General features: G+C 40.9%; 1 protein-coding gene across 3 annotated transcripts in view; it reads left to right on the forward strand.

Annotated features, from left to right (window-relative positions):
• LOC105007334 (metabotropic glutamate receptor 7) overlaps positions 1 to 24,827 on the forward strand; it is a 246,303-nt gene that overhangs the window by 112,264 nt on the left and 109,212 nt on the right. For all 3 annotated transcript variants that reach the window (XM_029114239.2, XM_034287020.1, XM_029114238.2), the window contains exon 3: positions 22,366 to 22,501. In XM_029114239.2, coding sequence (XP_028970072.2) covers positions 22,366 to 22,501 — 136 coding nt within the window. The remainder of the gene's footprint in view (positions 1 to 22,365; positions 22,502 to 24,827) is intronic.

Raw genomic sequence — 24,827 nt, forward strand, 5'->3', positions numbered from 1 at the left:
CTTCCAGTACCGCAGTCTATTTTTGTGCTTTAATATATTCACTAACTAGACAGATGTCCCTATATTTACTTTCTTCAGAAATTATAGGTGTACTGTAGTGTCTGTAGCTCTCTTTGGCCATTCATATTTTTCCCTCTCTAACATTGTGATCTTGAGCCGATATTTTAATAAAACCACTCTGGGAAACTAATTGTTTGTGGATTATACTGCAATTGCCCAGAAATTAAACTGCATTTGTCAAATCAATTATAGGTCCTGATCGTTGGCGTCTCTTTGAAGCATTGCTAGCGTATCAAGCTCCTGGCTACTAGTTCATTAATAATTCATTAATAAGTGCTAACTGTCAAAATGGACTGTGGGACTTGGATATGCCTTAAAGGTCTTCTCCAATGTGTACACCCAGAGTCCTCTGGTCTTAATACTAGTCAGCTGCACAGGGGCTTATGGGTCGTGCACAGAAAATGAATTACAGTTACAACACGGAGGCTCTGTCGAAAAATGTGGTGGTGTTGCCTCAACCTGTCGATATCAACAAGTTTACACAACATAATTATTGAGCATTTCAAGTATTTGTCGATACAACAAATAAGGTCCCATGTAGCTCAGTTGGTAGCGCATGGTGCTAGCAATGCCAGAGGTTGTGTGTTTGATTCCCAATGGGAACCGGGTCGGAAGTGTATGCTGTTTTTGGTTACATAGGCAATAACAGCAGTCCAATCAGATCAAACTTTCTTTCAACGCTGTTCAAGCTGGATCTTTCTTTCGATGCTATTTAGCTGGCTGGTTAATGAGTTAACCAACCAGGTTAACAGCCTTGATAAAGATATGCTTAAAATGGGCATGATCTAATTGATTCAACTAACAAGGATACATTATTTAATTTAAGAAAATTAAACAGGGTTATTTTTTAAATTGTCTTTATGAACAAGCGATTTAAGAGTTACTTGTATTGCATATTAAAGTTAGCCAAACTCATTGTTCATGCTTTAGTAATCTACTCTATGAAAAGCCCCAACTAACTTAAACCTAGACCCTTGGTATGACAAGCCCCAACTGAGTTAAACCCATATCCTTGGAATGACAAGCCCAAACAGAGTTAAACCCATATCCTTGGAATGACAAGCCCCAGCTGAGTTAAACCCATATCCTTGGAATGACAAGCCTGAACTGAGTTAAACCCATATCCTTGGAATGACAAGCCTGAACTGAGTTAAACCCATATCCTTGGAATGACAAGCCCCAACTGAGTTAAACCCATATCCTTGGAATGACAAGCCCCAGCTGAGTTAAACCCATATCCTTGGAATGACAAGCCTGAACTGAGTAAAACCCATATCCTTGGAATGACAAGCCCCAACTGAGTTAAACCCATATCCTTGGAATGACAAGCCCCAGCTGAGTTAAACCCATATCCTTGGAATGACAAGCCCCAACTGAGTTAAACCCATATCCTTGGAATGACAAGCCCCAACTGAGTTAAACCCATATCCTTGGAATGACAAGCCCCAGCTGAGTTAAACCCATATCCTTGGAATGAGAAGCCCCAACTGAGTTAAACCCATATCCTTGGAATGACAAGCCCCAACTGAGTTAAACCCATATCCTTGGAATGACAAGCCCCAGCTGAGTTAAACACAGACCCTTGGTAAGACAAGCCCCAACTGAGTTAAACCCATATCCTTGGAATGAGAAGCCCCAACTGAGTTAAACCCATATCCTTGGAATGACAAGCCCCAACTGAGTTAAACCCATATCCTTGGAATGAGAAGCCCCAACTGAGTTAAACCCATATCCTTGGAATGAGAAGCCCAAACAGAGTTAAACCCATATCCTTGGAATGACAAGCCCCAGCTGAGTTAAACACAGACCCTTGGTAAGACAAGCCTGAACTGAGTTAAACCCAGACCATTGATATGACAAGCCTGAACTGAGTTAAACCCAGACCATTGATATGACAAGCCTGAACTGAGTTAAACCCAGACCATTGATATGACAAGCCCTGACTGAGTTCACTGCTCACTGTTGTTTTTCACTGTTTTCTTAGTTTTTCTCCTGGGCCACTTTGTGAGAAGCTTCACATCACTTTTTACTCTCAATCTAACTATACATCTATTTCACTCTCTCACTCTTTATCTATCTCTCTCTCTATCTCTCTCTCTATCCCTCTCTCTATCTCTCTCTCTATCTCTCTCTCTATCTCTCTCTCTCTGTATGTCTCTGTATCTCTCTCTTACTTTCTGCCTCCATGTCTGCAAGCTTCCACTTCATCAAACACTGGAGGCTCATTAAGAGAATCTCCTTCAGACAGAGCAATAAAAGATGTGAGGCAGTAAAATTGATTAGGCTGTCAGGGCCTTCTTAAAGACTGATCTATGCTATTCTAATGGCATTAATGCCATGTTTGGTGTGGCATGGATGAGTGTGTCTAAAATGGCACTCTATTCCCTAAATAGTGAACTACTTTTGAACAAAACCCTTTTTCAGCATTGGGAATAGGGTGTAATTTGAGACAAAACCCAGGAGACATTGAGGTATCTAGTGTTGTCAGTTGATCTGGATTTCAGTTAGTTGTTGTAATCCATTGTTGTCAGTTTATCTGGGTATGGGTCAGTTATGGTCATGCAGTGAAAAAAGTCTTGACTGAGGTTTTCTAATATTGTGAGTTTTGACTGCAGTAATTACACAGTATTAGTGTTTCTCTGTCAAGCCAAATGTGAAGGATTTAACCTCATCAACCAATTTTTTAAAATGTTTTCAAACGTTCAACATGCCAATGGCAGAACTTTGGTTTTAGAAGTGGCTAGGTTTGGAGCTACCACCAGAGAATATATTTTTTCCTACATTTATGATACTATATATATGATACTATATATATATATATATATATATATATATCATTGGTTTTACAATATATAGTATCATTGGTTTTACAATGGAAGAGTTACGAAAGCATTATCCTTATTTTATTTAACACATTTTACCAAAGCCTACCAAAGTCACCACTAAACTACCTGAGAAAGTGCTAAAATATGTTTTACTACTAGCACGATCGACATGCTAGCTCTACTATCTTCAGGTTCACTCAGTTCATTCGACTGAACCTGAAAGGGACCATTGCCAAATGTTTGAGTGATATGAGACAAATATATAATAATTGGACGTACTACATTGTGGGGGAGTTACACAAAATAAAAGGAATATTCACTTCTTCAGATGAGTTTTTGACCGAATGCCAAGGACAGCATCCTTCCTCTCCCACGGTCTGCATTGCACTGATCTCTTGACTGCATCTGTTATGTTAGAAATTATAAACTGGGTGGTTTGAAACCACAATGCTAATTAGCTGATAGCTTTGGTATGTGGGGCCATATACCACGGCTATGATATCACTTTTTACTGCGCACATTTACATCACTGTTTTCTGTTTTAATAGTTTTGTCCCGGTAGGGACAAGCTGATGTCTGTTTTGTATGGAAACTCACTGGGCTTGTTTTGGACACATTTTCATGAGAGTTAATCGTCTCACTTTTGCACCTTTCTCTGTTGGGAAATGCAGTCTGCATTATTTCACCTGTTTGAAAAGTGTCATTTTAAAACAAAACATTCATTCCCTCAGTGAAAAATGGTACAAAGCTTTATGCCAAGCAACAGGTGGCAACCTGTTATTTCTGTGTATAGGTTTTGAAAATGCATTGCTGTTTAGCATCAGACAAGCTTGAGTATATTTGTGCAGGGAGTGTGGTGTGTTTACGAATGCGTGTGATTGCAAGCTTTAAATGACTGCTTTTTCAGGTCGGCAGGTCAAACCATTTAAGGATGGATAACTGGCTTTATTCTGCAAGCTGAATGTAACAATGTGGTGGAAATCGAATTAAACACGTCCTTCTCTCCTCCCTCAATGTCTGTCTCTTTTCCTAAGTTTGGTTAAATCAGCAGCCAGTTGACAAATGTTGCAGTCATTTGGTGATGAAGTAACAGGCACCATATGAATTGAATTCACCACTTTAGACTAATGCATATAAGATAGAAACCTGGTTAGTTGGCTAGCTAACCAGTAAGTAACATCAGCCATGTCAGTGTAGCTATTGGCTGTGATGATAGATTTCTTATATATATAAACGCTATATTCCATACTAAATTTTATATTACAATACTATTGGTACAGAAAATCATATCTATTTAACACAATATTTTCTGGGAGAAGGGAGTGAGGGAGGGGCTTGGAGAAGGGAGGAGCTGGAGTGAAAGAAGGTCTGGGAGGAGCTGGAGTGAGGGAGGAGCTGGAGTGAGGGAGGAGCTGGGTGGAGCTGGATTGAGGGAGAGTCTGGGAGAAGAGAGGAGATGGAATGAAAGAGGGGCTGGGAGGGACTGGTGTGAGGGAGTGTCTGGGAGGAGCTTTAGTGAGGGAGGAGCTGGAGTAAGGGAGGAGCTTTGAGGAACAGCACTACAACACCTTGACTCCAGATCCACAGCTGATTGTTGTATTTAATGTGATTCAAACTGATTGGACTTGGGTTTGTGTGTGTGGGTGTTTTAGTGCTGCTTCCACTAGTGATGATGACGATGGTGAAGGAACTAGAAAATGTTCTTTCTGTGTTTATTTATCATCCATTAGGGAAATCCATTCATCTGTGTCAGCTTGTGTACTTGTCGCTCTCTCCCTATCCTTCCTGACTAATTTTTCTCTAGTTTTGAGTTTGTGTCCTTGTAGCATGAGGCGGTACCTACACCCCATTCAGGTTGCACAGGTAGTCCAGCTCCTCCAGGATGGCACATCCATACGTGCCGTCACAAAGAGGTTTGCTGTGTCTCCCAGTACAGTCTCAAGAGCATGGAGGAGATACCAGGAGACGGGCCGTTACACCAGGAGAGCTGGACAGGGCCGTAAAAGGGCATCAACCCAGGAGCAGGCCGGTATCTGCTCCTTTGTGTGAGGAGGAACAGGAGGAGCACTGTCAGAGCCCTACCAAATGACCTCCAGTGGGCTACTGGTGTGCATGTTTCTGACCAAACTGTCAGAAACAGACTCCATGAGAGTGGCATGAGGGCCCAATGTCCTCTTGTGGGATCTGCACTCACAGCCCAGCACCATGCAGCACGATTGGCATTCACCAGAAAACACCAGAATTGGCAGGTCCAGCATTGATGCCCCGTTCTCTTCACAGATGAGAGCAGGTTCACACTGAGCAACGTGGACGAGTCTGGGCAGACGTGGACGAGTCTGGAGACGCTGTGATGAATGTTATGCTTCCTGCAACATCATCCAGCAGGACTGGTTTGGCAGTGGGTCATGGACGGTCTGGGGAGGCATATTACAGTGTAACAAAATCAAATAGATTTGATTGGTTGATTGTATTTACCCACATGTCTCTGTGTTTCCGTGATTGGCATGTCTTTGTGTTTCTGTGTGCTACACCAAATGGATTAGTTATGTATGCTTGATGCCCTGCGCAACTAACACATCCAGGTGGTGCCAATGATGGCATAGATTGGAAAGTGCCCACTGATAACATAGGGGCTAAAATCTCCCTTGACAGTAAAACCAATAGGTTATAATAGTTACAATCTGTTACATTCATTTGTTTACCCTTGAAATCACCGTGTATTAACAGTAATTAAAGACCTTAGTAGTAACAAGACGTCAGTGCACAGAAACACTAATTTTGCAGCCGTCTTTTCCTTAACCAAACCATGTAGCATTAAAGGACAGGGTAAGATCACGGACATGTTTGCTTTTGTCATAATGGGACTGAGTCCTCCTGGTGTCCTCATTAGTTACAAGATGGGAACTTTGTGGACACTTTACCTTTACAGCCCTTTTACAACAAACATGGGATTCAGACAGTGCATTCATTTCCCTAGCTTCTAGCCTAGAAAGTGATTTGCAACAGCTGGTGTTTGTACAAACGTTGCTGTCTGATTCTCTGACACATCATTTTTTACATTTTGAAATATCGATCTCTGTGATAGCAGCTCATAAGGTTGTGTTAGGACAAGACAGAAAGGTCTTTTGGATATTTAAGAAATCATAAATCATTGTACAAACAGTACACATATAAATAAAACCAAACTAAATGCAACTGTGTTATTTAGCTTTAAATTTTAATACAAAAATCTGAAAGAAAATAGCTTATGGAACATTGGTTAGATATTGAGATTAATACATCATTATTGTTAGGATTTCAATCCTCTTTTATGTGATATGGTCCGATAGACAAGTAAACAGCTTGTTGTAGGAATCTGATTTCTTAATGATTCGAATGAAGTGCATATATTAGGGCGATGGACACAGTTCTCCCTATCGATATGCTTAGATTAAATAAATATTTTGTTACATATTTATTACCGTGTTATTACATGGTGAATACATGGTAATTATGTATTTGCATATAATACATACATGCAGTTACACAATGTGTAAGAGGGCTACTAAAATAAAAGCATATTGCATCAGTGTGTTATTGTCTTATGTTTGAGAATGGATTTTCTTAAACAAACAAGTGTAACCATGAATGTTGCCAATTATAAAACAATCGGCTAGAACAACAGAACAGGAAAAAAAACAGTGTAGCTTCCAATCAAATTGTTGGCGTGCCTCTAGGAATATTCTAAACTTTGAGGAAATTTTTTCTTTTATCTGGGGCAAAGATTTACACTTTACCTTCGGTTTTCATGACATTCTGAAATGACACAGAAGAATAACTTACATCTGGTATCACTAGTCTCTGTGTCCCTGACAGTCTGTTGCAGCGATCCTTACAGAAAACCTGTCTCTGTTGAGTTCTGTATGTGAGTGTTATTATGACAAGCTGTTATTTAGTATTGACACCTCATTATGACAAGACAATGTTTTGTTTAGTATTGATGCCTCATTATGACAATTTGTTATTTAGTATTGACACCTCATTATGACAAGACAAGGGTTTATATAGTATTGACGCCTCATTATGTTAAGGGTTTGTTTTGTATTGGCGCCTCATTATGATAAGGTGTTGTTTAGTATTGACACCTCATTATGACAAAGCAAGGTTTTATTTAGTATTGACGCCTCATTATGACAAGACAAGGGTTTGTTTAGTATTGACACCTCATTATGACAAGGCAAGGTTTTATTTAGTATTGACGCCTCATTATGACAGGACAAGGGTTTGTTTAGTATTGACACCTCATTATGACAAGACAAGGGTATATATAGTATTGACGCCTCATTATGTTAAGGGTTTGTTTTGTATTGGCGCCTCATTATGATAAGGTGTTGTTTAGTATTGACACCTCATTATGACAAAGCAAGGTTTTATTTAGTTTTGACACCTCATTATGACAGAGTGTTGTTTAGTATTGACACCTCACTAAGACAAGCCAGGGTTTTGTTTAGAATTGACACCTCACTATGACAAGGTGTTGTTTAGTATTGACACCTCATTATGACAAGACAAGATTTTCTTTAGTACTGCCCCCATTATGGTAAAGTTTTAATTTTGTAGTGACACCTCATTATGATAAGGTTTAAATTTAGTACTGACACCTCATTATGTTTTTTTCAGATTGGCAGTTTTAAGCCAGAATCCTAATTTGCTGCACACAATTTGGACTCATATATGAATTATGTTTTTTCATATTTTATGATTCATTAGCTCAGTTTGTCTGCTGAACCACATCAGAGGCCTAACTGTTTAGTCAGTTTTAACACCTAGTTTTATGTACATAGTCAAGGCCATGATCACTGAGTCAGTACATAGTCAAGGCCATGATCACTGAGTCTGTACATAGTCAAGGCCATGATCACTGAGTCAGTACATAGTCAAGGCCATGATCACTGAGTCTATACATAGTCAAGGCCATGATCACTGAGTCAGTACATAGTCAAGGCCATGATCACTGAGTCTGTACATAGTCAAGGCCATGATCACTGAGTCAGTACATAGTCAAGGCCATGTTCACTGAGTCTGTACATAGTCAAGGCCATGATCACTGAGTCTGTACATAGTCAAGGCCATGATCACTGAGTATGTATATAGTCAAGGCCATGATCACTGAGTCTGTACATAGTCAAGGCCATTATCACTGAGTCAGTACATAGTCAAGGCCATGATCACTGAGTCTGTACATAGTCACAGTGTTACTTCATTCTGAGTTAATCACAGTAGTGAGGTGTACTCATGTCTAAACAAGATAGTAGTTTACTTTCCACATTTTTTCCAGTGTTTAAATAGTTCTCCTTTAGTTTTCTAATGATGTGTTGTTCTCCTGGGGCTCTGTGGGATGTGTTTGGATTTGTGAATAGAGGCCCAAAACCAGGTTGCTTAAGAGGTTAGTCTCTTTGTTATGAAAGGGTATGAGAATCATGTTCTTTAGTTGGTTATGAAAATCCTGTCTTTTCTAGATATTGCTAAGTTGTGGGTATAGTCTTAATTATTCTCCTTTAATATGAGCTTTGGGCATATGGTGCAGAATGTTCTATGCAGAGTTCATGCCTCTTTCAGTCTCAGTCTGTCATTCTATTGCTTTCCTTCGGTCCACTCCCTACAATGTGTCTGTGTCTAAATGTCAGACTCATCCTACGCAGGTTCCAGTGTCTGCTGGTCCTTCGCTCCTCCCTTTTACCTGATTGATTCACTATGGTCACTGATTAGAATCTCCCTTCACCTGGTTGTCCGGGTCTCAGTTGATCACAAATTAAATGAGAAGCCAAATCCAAGCAAACACTTCCCTTAATACAAAGCATCCTCATGCCATTCTGTAGCTTAACCCATGTAGGTCGACAGTAGAGGCTAAACTATCCAATTCATAATGACAGAGAAGCCAAGAGCTGTCAAATGACCCCAAATCTCCTGTATGGTAGGCAGATCTGTTTCCCTCCATCTTTCTGTTTCTCTCTATCCGTCTCTTACTCTGTCCTTTTCTCCCTTTTGGCCTCCTCATTCCCCCCTCCCCCTCCCTCCCTCTCTCCCTCCCTTCCCGTGGCATCTTGCCTGGTCACTGTCTTGTCCAGTAGTTGGACTCAAACCAACTTCTATATATTCTCCAGTGGACCTGATCGTGACTCAGAGGCACCAAGTCAAGGTCAGCTGGCTACTTCCTGGTGTCATAAGTGTTTGCCAACAGGTCAAGTCTAGACAGCTGAGCCGTGAAAAGGGACACAGATATGAGAGGTTATTCAAGGAAGCCAGAAATTGGTACAGTAAATCATTTTACTAAAAATAATGCCTGAGGCAAAGGTGACACTATCTATTTTGAGAAACAACATTTGCAAAGCTAATATTGGAGAGGTTGTTCGGGTGTACCCACATGCTGAGTAGTCGTTTTTGCAGAGGGAGGCGCCCTGCAGCAAAAGTCACGGAATTTATTTCAGGAACACAACTTCTCTGCTGTTTGTTTATGTTTGCAAAATGTAACGAAGTATCAGGATCACGTTCATTTTAGTCAGTGGTTTAGTGATGTTTAGGTAGAAATGTAGCAATGTGACATTTTAAGAAATCACTATCAATTAATATCACCATCTATAGGGTTAGAGTTGTCATGTGCACCCTTTAATAGCCCTACCATGTGACATTTCAGTGTGATGTAGATCTACCACCTGACCTCAATTTACTTATTAAGGAGCTGATATTCTCTTTTGGCCTGACACCAATTAGCTACATAGTGTTTTTATTAAGATAACACTAAGTATCATTGAAAAGAATGATGCCTTGTTTGGTCATTTCATATAGAGGTTATAAAAAAGGATTAAAGAAACAATTGCAAATAGGCGTTAGTGACACAACTTGGTTCTGAGGTTTTGCTTGGTTCCTACCAGTGGTCAGTGTCTCTGTGTCTGAAACATTGCTTATAAAACAGGAAAAAGGAAATGTAAGAGATCAAATGAGGATGTTGTTGAGGAGAAAACTGTTCTCCCCCAGGACGTGACACAATCTCCTTCACGGATGTCTGTCTGTGCAGGACAGCATTTGTCCTTTCATGGCTTCGGTTGAAATTCAAATAGTTGACTGCATTGGCTCAAGTGTTACACCATATGCAAACTCTCCGAAATAGATCAAGGTAAATCAAGGTCAAGTGCAGCGCTGTGTTCACATAAGGCAAGGGGTTGATTTTCTTACTATATTGTTTTGTTTGTTTATGAATTTTCTAGGGAGAGTGGTGGGGTGAATTTTACAGGGTTATTCCAGTGTCTCTAGGTGTCATTTGGTTGATTGTCATTTTTTATGCAAGGTTAACATTGTTTGGGATGTCTTTGTTAAGACAACTTGACATTAATTGAGACAACATAACCTGCCAATGTCTTTGTTATTAAAACTTGACATTAACTGAGACAACATAACCTGCCAATGTCTTTGTTATGACAACTTGACATTAACTGAGACAACATAACCTGCCAATGTCTTTGTTATGACAACTTGACATTAACTGAGACAACATAACCTGTCAATGTCTTTGTTATGACAACTTGACATTAACTGAGACAACATAACCTGTCAATGTCTTTGTTATGACAACTTGACATTAACTGAGACAACATAACCTGTCAATGTCTTTTTTTATGACAACATGACAGTAACCAAGACAACATATCCTGTCATGAACATGGGCCTAATTATCAAACTTTTTTGATTCTGTCTGCCCTAAAAGGAACTTTGCTGATCCTGAGACTGGTTCTCATACTCAGAATATTGAGCATGCATGGCAGAAATACAAATTGGAAATATGGAGTCATTGAGGTAATTGCACTCCTGAGTCACTGAAGATTCACCTCAAAATGATAGTGGCACCATTGGTTAGCCATACGCCATTATAATGGTGTCTTGGGCAAACTTTTCAATGATGTGAAAAACAAGTGAAGTTAATATAAAAGTTTTTTGCAGGAACATAGTTTGTACTGTAATTTTGTTAATGTTGATGTAGGAAATCCATTAATGTAACTAGTGGTTTGCATGAACAATAGGCTAAGAAATATACATTATTCAAGAGATAATATGCATAATCCAATGTGTTAATATGATTACAGTGCGGTAATCATTATTAAAAAGTAGACTGGCTGCTTGCGTCTTCAAATCAGTGTGACACATATAAAATGTATGGTCGCATTTGGAGTTGATAATGAATTTTGAAGGACACTTTTATATATAAGGACACTTACTGCAGTTGGCCTATAGGGGCAGTTTGATGTGGTCGTGTTGCGCTGTTAACGATCAAAACACTTGCGCGTTCTCGTAACTCTTCAAGGAAAAGCCATGTCTTTCTCATCATTTATCCTGTTTTCCTGGTCGGTAAAGTACAAAAGTACCCTGGACCTTTCGATACAGTTTGATTAATTGCCTGTTAAAGTGTATGTAAAGGGTTGGAAAATCGTGGTAATAAGAGACCCATGTCTGTGTAAAAAGCATTTGACAGACTTAATTACATCTTTTTGACAGTATTTGACAAACTTAATGACATCTTTATGACGTCCAAATTATACCACTGTACTTGAGGTCAAGAAAAATATTAATGACACTGTTATGAAAGTCTTTGACAGTGTTATAACACATCATGACATCTTTATGACAAGTCCAAATTGTACTACTTTACTTGAGGTCAAGAAAAATATTAATGACACTGTTATGAATGTATTTGACAGTGTTATAATGCATCATGATATCTTCATGACAAGTCCAAATTGTACCACTTTACTTGAGATCAAGAAAAATATTCATCACACAATTATAATGGTCTCATGACAACCAATGTCAAAACCAACCACATGTGACAGTTGTATTTAATGCTAACACATTAAGCTAAATAGTTTCTTCAAGTTTGATAATCAGGCCTGCTATGAGATGTCTTCCTCGGGAACCTCTTTGCTGCTATCCCTGCATTTCAGTTGCACATGCTACCCTACTCCTTCACTTTCATTGTACTGTACCTGTTCAATTACAATAAAGTTAATCTAATTTAATGTTGTCGTGGTTAATGTCAAGTTGTCATAACAAACACATTGACAGGATATTTGGTCTTAGTTATTGTCGAGTTGTCATAACAAAGACATTGACAGGTTGTGTTGACTCAGTTACTGTCAAGTTGTCATAACAAAGACATCCCAAACAATGTCAACCTTGCATAAAAAATGACATAATCAACTGAATGACACCTAATGACAACATTCATAAATGTTCATAAGGATTCTTACCTGTGTCATGTCATGGCTATGACAGTATCATGACAATGTCATGTCACTCTTATGCACACCCCTTCAAATAAAGTGTTATCGATTATTGTTTCATCTTTGTCAGGAAAATATAGTGTCAGTGTTGTACCTGGTTAAATAATATCAAATAAAGTGTTAATGGTCAATGGAATTTAAATACATCTTTAGAACTCTAAGTCGCAAAAGCCATCCTGATCACTCAACTGTGACAAGACTTGGATGCTAGCTGAAGGCTGACCTTGTAGGTTGTGACACCAGGGCTTACATTTTTTTAATTTGAAGTCTGGTGGAATAAGGCCATATTTCAGCCCATAGCTGCTACGACTCTACCAGGTGGTGGCGGATGTTAGAGATAGATTAACCTAAGAATGATTACCTAGATCAATATTTTGTCATGGATAATACTGATCAATGTGGGCAGTGACACCAGAGGGTGAAGACAGTTGGGCAGGCTGCCGAGAAGGTAATAACTCTAGCCTCTTTATGTGAAGGCTGTCCAATACTGAGCCTGAGTAGGATGTCCACTCTGAGGTTTCTGAGGATCACTTCTCAGCTCCTCTCCCCCTGGGCATGAGTTGCCATCGAGTTTCCATTAGTTTCTCTAATAACTCCCCGTAGCTTAACGTTAGCCTTGTTAAAAGTGCATGCTGTGGCCAAGGAACCACTCAGAAAGCTAGGCTGTGGTAACAGTCCAGAAATGTCCCGGGAACTCTGTTTCCAAAATAGTAAAGGCAATGTAAAATGTCTGTGTGAGAGCACTGGCAGTTTTGATATCAGTACGAAATCAAGCATTTAGCCATTAGAAACTCTGGCATCTTTACTAACCTTGTCCTTATGAATTTATTGGCATTACTAGAACTAATACTGTTTGGTTATTATCAGGCGTGTAACAAAATGGGCAGAACACCATCTTTATCTTTACACATTTCATTTCCCAGAACTCCCAGCTGGCACTGAGGTCTGAGACATTCTTTCATACCATAGCAGCCCACTGACCACTTCATTCTACCGTCAACTGTTCACTGTGCTACTAGCTAATGAGCAACTATTAACCCACATGACAATACATTCTTTTAGGTTTTTTCACACACTTCCTCAGGCGGCTGGAAAGCTACTTGAGGTTGTCAGGTGAGTGTCTCCTTATATCTGTTCTGATTGGAAGAGCAGTGTGGAAAGATAGCTAAATGTCTTATTGATGACCGTGAGGAAGGCTTGGCACAATGTTCAATTCTCCCAAAACTTTTGGTAGATTTTGAAATTAGCCAGGCTGATTGGACATGACATCATGGGGGAGGAAGAGAAGGAAACACACCAACTTTTCATTTGTTGGTGTGTTTGTTTATTTAGATCCCAGTGAGCTTGCTGGAAGCCTAGGGTCTTCGTGTTTATTTGCCCTGATCTCCCACTGTCCTCCACTGTGATACTGAAAAGCACCGCTGAGGCGTCCATTACATTCAGGCTCCACGGCTTCGGTGTGCTTGGATGCTCCAGCAACTCCCATGGGACCATGCAAACTCATCTCAAGCTGCTTGCCGCAGTAACGTGTCATCCCGCTTCCTGATTGAGTGAGCAGTGTGAATAAAAAACAGCTCAGTGAATGCTGTTCTGTTGCACGCAATATCCCGATCTTTGACTCTCCGAAGGCTGTAGCAATTGCTGTGATGCAATGAAGCTTTTAAGTAGAATTGGATACCACGACATTGGGCAAAAAGGGGGGAAATGGCTGCCTATAATACTTTCCACATCACAGCATGTATTGCTCTTTCTCAGAGATTACTCCTGAATTGATCGCCTTGAGTGTGAAGAGTGTATCCCAAATGCCCTATTATCCTTGTAGTGTATCAGCTGTGACCGGGGTTCAGAACTGTGCTGCCATTTGGGACACAGATTTGTCCATTTGTGGTAGGACCATCCATTGTCAACTATCCAGGAACACTTACAAAACAGAACATTGTGAAAATGCAACTTTTTTGAAATAGACAATATTAATTTCAAAGGCTGAAAAAAAACAAGAGTATCTGGCTTGTTCAGATTTGTCATTGTCTGAATTAGCCTACATAACTTGCTGTCAGAATCTTTCGTCTTTTTACAAGCAACAGGTTCTCACACTATTGGCAGATTTTTTTTGCTTAAGTCAAGCATTTTTTCTAATTTAAAGTCTTCTTTAACTTATTTTAAGGGTGCTTTTTTTCTCAGAGGTAGGCCCATCATTTCATACACAAGAACAATTATTTCTGGTGGCAGAAATATGAGGAATTCAGATGCAGCAACTTCCAGGTCTGGAAGGTCAAAGAGCAGAACGCACAAACCCTTCCAGACAGATCTTATCACACTGCTTGCTTAACCAGGAAGTAGCCCAGAACTAACTTACTTGGAGGAACTTGCATTTTAGGCTAACAAACAACATTGAGTTAGCAGGAGCTTGACCCACCCCAAAGGAGACATTACAGCATGATTTGGCAAACCTGTATGGCCATCCCTTCCTCCAACCTGGATAATGAGGCAATTTGTATTGGCTCTGCCTTTTGTGGGACTCCCTGGTTTGGTATGCCATGGCCAGGATACAAACCCTGGGTCGCAACCGTGCATCTGCTCTACAATACAATGCCTTGGATCTCCGCACCAATCAGGAGCCCTCTGGCGTAAGTGGGTGCCCCCACCTCTTTGCCTTCTGGGTAATCAAATAAGACTTGCATACTTGCTGTGCAAGTCTTACCTGATCATACTGCTAAAGGCTGAGAAGTATTTGCCGGTTGCCAGGTGTAAGCCATATGTCAGCCAGAGGACAGAACTGCAGGTTCTAGAAATAGTTTGAAGCATTCTCTTCTGTTTCGCTGTTGCCCTGACTGTTAAAGAATTCTCATCAAACATGACGTCTTCCATCCTACTGGTGGGCCAAATGTTCAGCTGGAATCTCTTCTGTCCCTCAGAGTTTTATTTTACTGGCACAAGAGAGAAGATCACCCAGGATGGGAGTTATTGTGATTCCTCCATTCTGAAGGACCCAGCCGGGCTGTTGATTGGTTCATTTCCATTCCGACAATTTACTAAATGCAAATGAGTAGTGAGTATTCTGCAGCAGGCTGCCGGTCTCACAATGTGATTGTGAAAGCTGTGCACCGCCACTGTTTTGATTCAATCATCTCAGGTTCTCTGATTGCTGCATCATTTCCTACCTTCCTGGTTCCGTGTCATTACTGGGTATCCAACATGTTGCTCTTTGCTCTCTGTCTTGCTCTTTCATCCTCTCTCTCTCTTTCTCTCTTTTCGTCTTTCTTTCATTCCCACTCTGCTCCTTCTCCCCTCTCCAGGTGTTGATCATAAATTGTGCTGGGTAATGATGAGAGGTACTTGAAATCCCAAACATTTATTTAATCGAGTGCTCGGATGGTTCCTCACGTACTAAGAAAAAAAAGCAACAAATCAACAAGCTCTGAAAGCCCAATTAAGAGAGCCTGTCTGTCAAAACAAATGTCCACTTCACTGTCATCTGCTCACACGACTGGTACTGTCATACCATCAGGATGTAAGCTGTGAGCAAAGAAAGAAACTGCACATGCTGAGACAGAGGGGGGCGGGGAAGATCATCTAATCTGGGGTTGCATGGAATTCATTTCAAATCGTTATATTCTTTATCAAGTCATGTCTTAGCCTTTTTTAAGTGCTAGAATGCTGGCAGAACGGAGGCACATCTCAGCTTCAGGCTTTCGTCCAAATAGCATTTTTTCTTTCCTTTAAATTCCTTTTGAGACTCATCCATTGGTTCTAAGGACCAGGTTAGAAACACGTTAGAACAATATCTGTCTGTTTATAGTTTAATCTAGGATTAATTACAGCCACTTTCTCTTCTCTGTATGTCTGTCTGTCTCTTTCTTGCTCTATGTCTTTTGTGGCCTCTTTCTCTCTTTGCGCAGTGGGCACTGACCTTGTATTTTGCTGTGTCATTTAACACAGAGTCCTGGTAATGGAAAATACTCAGTTGTTTACCAAGGAGCCGACCCTGATATGACAAACACAAAATAGCTAAATCAAAAACTAAAATGGTGAACTTGCAATAAAACAGACAGACTTTCTTTTATGGATATCCTTCTGTCTTTCTTTCTCTCAATCCCTTTTTCTCTATGTTTTTTTAATTGAAAAACAAAGCACATGTTTACACTGACAAGGCAAGGATAATATATATATATATATATATATATATATATATAAGTATAAACAATAAATAAAAGTGAAATGACCCATGAGAAAAAGAAAAAATGACACACAAAATGTTGCAAGAAATAAGACATTTAAATTTTTTGTAATATTAGCTACAGTCTTGAAACAATAGAGACAGAGTACTAATGGCAAGGAAAGATAATTGAACTGAAATTCGTTATTTTTGCAATCTTGCTGCTATTTCAAACATTTTCAATCACATTGATGTCTTTTGCCCATATGAGATTTTTGAATCATTTGACTTTGTGAATCTGTGTAATATGTGTGTCTAATGTAGTCATACGGTTATGAGGTGCAATACAGTTTCTTCTCAGGAACTCCAGAAAATCTGGAGAATTGTTTCCCATCATGAAAATGTGATTTGATTCATAACATTATTTGTAACATTATTTGACCTTAAACAATTTAATTCAGGGAGACTTTATGAGAGGAAATGTGTCTTTATTAGTAGATATATGTAAAATATTTTCAAATGTATTACTTTACATATCAGCTCAATGCCTCGACTTATACTGGTGAAGGATCTTCAATTTACACTCTAAGAAACTATTTGTGTCCATGATGATTCCCAGTAGGCTAACATTGTCATCCCAACACCTTTTTTCAGGAAAACTGAAAGTTGCCAGTTGCTCTATAAAAACTGCTAGCCTCGGCTCAGATAGGCACGCATGATTCCCAGTGCAATAAAGAAAATGTTTGGATGCCCCGTTCCCCTCTGTGGAGCCCTTCTCTAAGCTACTCCCAGATGCTACTCCCTGATGCTTCTCCCTGATGCTACTCCCTGATGCTTCTCCCTGATGCTACTCCCTGGCCGAACAGTTGCATGATGGAGGCCAGATGTTTGAATACTGGTTGGAATACTGACAATGCTTAAGGCTGTGTGGAATACTGACAATGCTCAGGCCAGTGTGGAAAACTGACAATGTTCAGGCCAGTGTGGAAAACTGACAGTGCTCAGGCCAGTGTGGAATACTAACAATGCTCAGGCCAGTGTGGAATACTGACAATGCTCAGGGCAGTGTGGAATACTGACAATGCTCAGGCCAGTGTGGAAAACTGACAGTGCTCAGGCAAGTGTGGAATACTAACAATGCTCAGGGCAGTGTGGAATACTGAAAATGAATAGGGCAGTGTGGAATACTGACAATGCTCAGGCCAGTGTGGAAAACTGACAGTGCTCAGGCCAGTGTGGAATACTAACAATGCTCAGGGCAGTGTGGAATACTGAAAATGAATAGGGCAGTGTGGAATACTGACAATGCTCAGGGCAGTGTGGAATACTGACAATGCTCAGGGCAGTGTGGAATACTAACAATGCTCAGGGCAGTGTGGAATACTGAAAATGAATAGGGCAGTGTGGAATACTGACAATGCTCAGGGCAGTGTGGAATACTGACAATGCTCAGGGCAGTGTGGAATACTGACAATGCTCAGGGCAGTGTGGAATACTGACAATGCTCAGGGCAGTGTGGAATACTAACAATGCTCAGGGCAGTGTGGAATACTGACAATGCTCAGGGCAGTGTGGAATACTGACAATGCTCAGGGCAGTGTGGAATACTGACAATGCTCAGGGCAGTGTGGAATACTAACAATGCTCAGGGCAGTGTGGAATACTAACAATGCTCAGGGCAGTGTGGAATACTGAAAATGAATAGGGCAGTGTGGAATACTGACAATGCTCAGGCCAGTGTGGAATACTGACAATGCTCAGGCCAGTGTGGAATACTGACAATGCCCAGGGCAGTGTGGAATACTGACAATGCTCAGGGCAGTGTATATGGGCTCAGCGCTGCCCAGGTTGGACCTATCATGTCATTCCCTACTGACTCTTTGACGTAGGTTGGGCATATTATCATGTCATTCCCTACTGATTCTTTAAGGTGGGTTGGGCATATTATCATGTCATTCCCTACTGACTCTTTAAGGTAGGTTGGGCATATTATCATGTCATTCCCTAATGACTCTTTAAGGTAGGTTGGGCATATTATCATGTCATTCCCTACTGATTCTTTAAGGTAGGTTGGGCATATTATCATGTCATTCCCTACTGACCCTTTAAGGTAGGTTGGGCACATTATCATGTCATTCCCTACTGAGTCTTTGAGGTAGGTTGGGCATATTATCATGTCATTCCCTACTGACTCTTTGAGGTAGGTTGGGCATATTATCATGTCATTCCCTACTGACTCTTTGAGGTAGGTTGGGCATATTATCATGTCATTCCCTACTGACTCTTTAAGGTAGGTTGGGCAAAACTCCCTTTGCCCTCTCTAACCACCCCCCAGTCCCCTTGATTGGTTATCACAGGAGGCAGATGTGGAGGGGTGGAGCTTAACCCCCTGATTGGTTATCACGGGAGGTAGGTGTGGAGGGTTGGAGCTAACCCCCTGATTGGTTATCACAGGATGGAGTTGTGGAGGGGTAGAGCGAACCCCCTGATTGGTTATCACGGGAGGCAGGTGTGGAGGGGTGGAGCTAACCCCCTGATTGGTTATCACAGGAGGCAGGTGTGGAGGGGTGGAGCCAGCCCTTCCAGCTGCGTCTCGAATGTTCGAATGTTTGTGTTCCCCACTGCGCACACCTCATGTATAAATCTGAAATTTTCTAGCCCTCTCCCGTGGTGCGCTCATCTGGGGTCCTGGTCATTGAAAAACTCTACTAATCTAACGTCCTGGTCATTGAAAAACGTTACTAATCTACCGTCCTGGTCATTGAAAAAAAATTCTAAGCTACCGTCCTGGTCATTGAAAAACTTTACTAATCTACCATCCTGGTCATTGAAAAACTAAATGCCAGTGTTGTCTGGGTTTTGTGTTATTGGTAATAGTGAATAACTGATAACAACTTACGTATGCAAGTAGCGTCATGGATTACATCACACAGACAGGTGACAGAGATGTTTTATAGGTGTTATTGAGCTCCCAGATTATAGCTAGATGGATCCATGATGTGTTATGTACCAGGGGAGTCTTCGTCAATGTATTCAACCTATGAATTCATGGCGACATCCTATGCAGAATGTTAATTGGTCTACAAAGAGGTGACAGATCAATTCTGTCCTATTATTTCTATCAAAAGGGTCAGAGAGACTCAGGTTTGTCTCTGCACTCCCTGACATCAGTGAGTCCAAACACAGTTGTGATGGCTTTTGTTGTAAAATGTCCATCACAAGGGCCATATCGTGCATATAAACACCAAGCAAATAAATACCTCTATTCAGAACAAATCACTCTACTTTCTTAACACATCCTTCTGGACACATCATCCTGATCACATCCTTCTGAACACATCCTTCTGGACACATCCTTCTGAACACATCCTTCTGAACACATCCTTCTGGACACATCCTCCTGATCACATCCTTCTGAACACATCCTTATGAACACATCCTCCTGATCACATCCTTCTGAACATTTCCTCCTGATCACATCCTTCTGAACACATCCTCCTGATCACATCCTTCTGAACACATCCTCCTGATCACATCCTTCTGAACACATCCTATTGAACACATCCTTCTAAATATATCTTTCTTCACTGGTTGCTAGTGTTTTCGAATATTTTCCTTTTAAGAAATGCAAACCTTAATTCCCAATCTGAAACTCTGCTGTACAGTATCTCAACCTGTTTGTTTTTTCCATGCAACCTCTTTATGCTCTGATCATTTCAAATGCACTCGTTTTCTGGTATGTTTTGCATGCCTCTGTTTCTTATTTTTACCACTACAGAAGGATTAATCCACTTTAGATTTTTTGATAGACAGTGCAATCAAGGCAGTGTAAATTGGATTGAATCTTTCTGTAAAGCCTGATATTATTAAACAAACATCAATTACCGCATAAGAATTACAAAATTAAACACTTTTCCTTACTATAATAACCTTACTGTATATGCTGTAATGTCCACATCACACACAATAATGATATGGACATGAAGTCATAATTAGGTAATAATTTAGATAGTTAATTGAGAAGCAATTGTTATTTAAAATGGCAGTTGGGTCATCTGGATTTGATGACACAAATATCCAGTTACAATATTTATACGTCTGTATAACAGTTTGGCTTCATGTCTGCTTGCATGCAACCCAGTCACTGGAACACCACACAGTTCTGTGGAGCATAATGGTCTGGGTGGAGCTTGAGGTTCTGGGTGGATCATGGCATTCTGGGTGGAGCTTGAGTGTCTGGGTGGAGTTTGAAGGTCTGGGTGGATCATGGCGATCTGGGTGGAGCTTGAGTGTCTGGGTGTAGCATGAGGGTCTGGGTGGAGCATGAGGTTCTCTGTGGAGCGTGAGGGTCTGGGTGGAGCATGGTGGTCTGGGTGAAGCTTGAGGGTCTGGGTGGATCATGGCGGTCTGGGTGGAGCTTGTGGGTCTGGGTGGAGCATAAGGTTCTGGGTGGAGCTTGTGGGTCTGGGTGGAGCATAAGGTTCTGGCTAGAGTGTGAGGGTCTGCGTGGAGCATGGGGGTCTGGGTGGAGCGTGAGGGTCTGGGTGGAGAGTGAGGGTCTGGGTGGAGTGTGAGGATCTGGGTGGAGCATGAGGTTCTGGGTGGAGCATGAGGGTCTGGGTGGAGCATGGGGGTCTGGGTGGAGCTTGAGTGTCTGGGTGGAGCATGAGGTTCTGGGTGGAGCATGAGGGTCTGGGTGGAGAGTGAGTGTCTGGGTGGAGCATGAGGTTCTGGGTGGAGCATGAGGGTCTGGGTGGAGCATGAGGGTCTGGGTGGAGCATGAGGGTCTGGGTGGAGCATGAGGGTCTGGGTGGAGCATGAGGGTCTGGGTGGAGAAGGCTGTGGAAATGGAACAACACTGGAGGCCCCAGAATGCTGTTAACCTTGCAGCTTATTTAACATCAGTAATATGCTGCTTTGCTTCTCATCTCTCCAGGTCCACAGTACTGTATTGCTCTTTGTTATCTTATGTAGGCCTACTTCATGACATCACTTATCTGGATGGGAGGCTTCATGCTTATAATAGCGGAGGGAAATAACTCCACATGCACTCAAAGTGACATTTACATTTTTGTAATTTTGCAGAAGCCATTAGGGTTAAGTGCCTAGCTCAAGGGCACAGTTACATAGTTTTCACCTTGTTATCTCGGATTCAAACCACTGACTGTTGAGTTACTGGCCCTGTTGTTTGGGTGATACAGATCTAAATAGATTTTGTGCGGGATAGTCTCCATGGAGCTGTCATACGTCTGAGCTGTGTGAAAAGGCTTCCTGCACCCCCAACAGGTGTGTGAAGAAGCATACTGACCCCCCTGACAGGTGGGTTGGGTGACTTTCTTTTTTGTGGGCTGGATCAATGATTGTTATTCTTTTACGCAACAGGTGGTGGCAGATCTTTGGGACCACACAGCTATTGAACATTTGACATGATTGTAGTTTTTATTTTTATTTTCATGCCTCTGAAGATTGAATAACCCAAAATTGCAGTCAATAATGTACATCATCTCAAAAGTGTATACACTTCATTTGTCTGATGAACCTTACATCAGAGCTGGAAAAATGTGTTGAAAAATAACCCAGTGGTGAAGTATGTTTGCTAAAGTACGATTACAAGACGATTTACCTCAAAGCCCGTTGGTTTGTGACAGGAGTACAGACTCCATTAAACAGTCTACTATGTTCTGCCATGTGGCTTTCCTTCCCTGTTCAACATAGCTATGAACCATTTTGTATAGTACTGTAGCAGACAGCCGTTCTGAATTTGATGGTGTGAATCGTAGATTCCACGCTTTACGATGCAGTAACAGGTGAAAGCCGGAGTGATGTTCGGTACTTACGCTGACGTGTAGAGTATCATAACACACTACGTCATGGTCTGCAATATGTTCCTGTGAAGTAGACAAACTACCAGAGAAACTCACGTTCTTTGTCAGCTGTTGTTCTCCTTCCAGGTGCATCTTCCAATTTCAGGTACTTCACCTGAAGCTAATTATTCTCATCCTCTCAATTTCAGGTGGGATCTGCATTGCTCAGTCCTTGAAGATACCACACAATCACAAGCAGGAGCATTTTGACAAGATCATCAGACTTCTTCTGGACACCCGCTATGCTCGAGCAGTCATCCTCTTTGCCTCAGATGAGGACATAAGGTATGTATTTTACAAGCTGTTGTAATCTGGAGTTGAAGACTAGAGGTGTCTGTGTGCTGGTGTTCTTTCCATTCTCTGTCCTCACAAGAACAAAGGGCTTTAGAGAACTACAGCTTAGTGAGAAAGACCAAATCTCCTGTTTATTCCACCAAGCCAACCGTTTGACATCAGAAGGCCAGCGCCTGATCCCTGTGTATGCAGAAAGGAAGACTTCACACACATTGATCTACAGACCTACGGTCCCTGATGGATTAACTGAAACAACATACTGAACCTTTAACTCGTCATCAAAGGTTTTGGAGGGTTGTTTTAATATAAAGCGCATGGGAACACAACTGTCAGATCACAGAGTGTAGACTTCTCCGTTCTACGGCTGCACCAGCAGCCTTTGTTTTCATAATGGAGCAAGATACTGTGTAAACAACAACAACAACCGCATCTGAGAGCAGCTCATCCCCAGTCTCCTGACGGGACCTTGTAATATTGGATTTCTGTTGTTGTGATCACAAGACCACAATTCAGTTTTGTGGTAGTGCATTCGATTGGTTGTTCCACATGAAGTGAATACCATTCTGTATGATTGACAACATATTCAAATCCTGACTTACTTGAGGAAACATCTCTTCACACTACATGTTCAGAAGAAATAGAACAGGAGCTATCATAGAACAGTTGAGTATAAGTGGAATACAATGATAAAGATGTTGAATACTGTGGAATAGAAGGACATGATGATGCCTCAGAGTGTTTTGGAGAATGCAGTGCAAAATATAAATTCCCTTGGAAGTTGATCTAGGATATTACATCATATAACCAGTGGCTCCAATCTTGAAGCTGGATGGTTGAAAGCTGTGGTATACACTCACCTAAAGAATTATTAGGAACAATTGTTCAATTTCTCATCAATGCAATTATCTAATCAACCAATCACATGTCAGTTGATTCAATGCATTTAGGGGTGTGGTCCTGGTCAAGACAATCTCCTGAACTCCAAACTAAATGTCAGAATGGGAAAGAAAGGTGATTTAAGAAATTTTGAGCGTGGCGAGTATTTCACAATCTGCTCAGTTACTGGGATTTTCACGCAGAGACGGTAGAGTCAGAATTTGGCGTAAACAGAATTAGAACATGGATCCATCATGCCTTGTTACCACTGTGCAGGCTGGTGGTGGTGGTGGTGTAATGGTGTGGGGGATGTTTTCTTGGCACACTTTAGTCCCCTTAGTGCCAAATGGGCATTGTTTAAATGCCACGGCCTACCTGAGCATTGTTTCTGACCATGTCCATCCCTTTATGACCACCATGTACCCATCCTCTGATGGCTACTTCCAGCAGGATAATGCACCATGTCACAAAGCTCGAATCATTTCAAATGGGTTTATTGAACATGACAATGAGTTCACTGTACTGAAATGGCCCCCACTGTCACCAGATCTCAACCCAATAGAGCATCTTTGGGATGTGGTGGAATGGGAGCTTTGTGCCCTGGATGTGCATCCCACAAATCTCCATCAACTGCAAGATGCAATCCTATCAATATGGGCCAACATTTCCAAAGAATGCTTTCAGCACCTTGTTGAATCAATGCCACATAGAATTAAGGCAGTTCTGAAGGCGAAAGAGGGTTAGTATGGTGTTCCTAATCATCCTTTAGGTGAGTGTATATCATAGCTTATGATGTTATATTAAAATAAGCAATAGGCTTCTTTCAAATCATACATCAGAGTCAATGTATTTTATTTGTCAAGTGCACCAAATAACAATGTGTCATTCTGAACAATGAAATTCTTGAGACATGGCACGCGACATCTACGTGGTAATTAAGAAATAAGTAAAGCAAAATAATAACAAAAAATATACATTAGTACAATACAATGGTGACTATAAACAATTTCAAATAATGCAGAGGTAGGAAAATGGTATAAATAAAAATCTGAAATATTATAAATATACATTTTGTTATACCTATAAATGGACACTTTAAAATTTACTCATGTACATGAATGTACATAGAAAATTACCAGAGCATATGAAGTGTTTATGTGATCAATAGATCAGTGTTGCTGATTGAGGAACCTTATGGTCGGAGTAAAAACTGCTTTTGAGTCTGGAAGTGCGTGTCTACCATACGGCAGCAGTGTGAACAAACCATAGCCTAAAGTGGCTGTAGTCTGATGATGTTCCGTGCTTTCCTAAGACATTGTGTGTGGTAAATGCCTTGCACGAAAGGTAGATGTCAGCCGATGTCAGCATGACTTCACCAGCCTCTGGAGGGTTACATGTTTATGTTTCAGTATTAAAATAATAAGTAAATAGATTATAATTA

This window comes from Esox lucius, chromosome 17, assembly GCF_011004845.1.
Source record: "Esox lucius isolate fEsoLuc1 chromosome 17, fEsoLuc1.pri, whole genome shotgun sequence".
Classification (NCBI taxonomy): domain Eukaryota; kingdom Metazoa; phylum Chordata; class Actinopteri; order Esociformes; family Esocidae; genus Esox; species Esox lucius.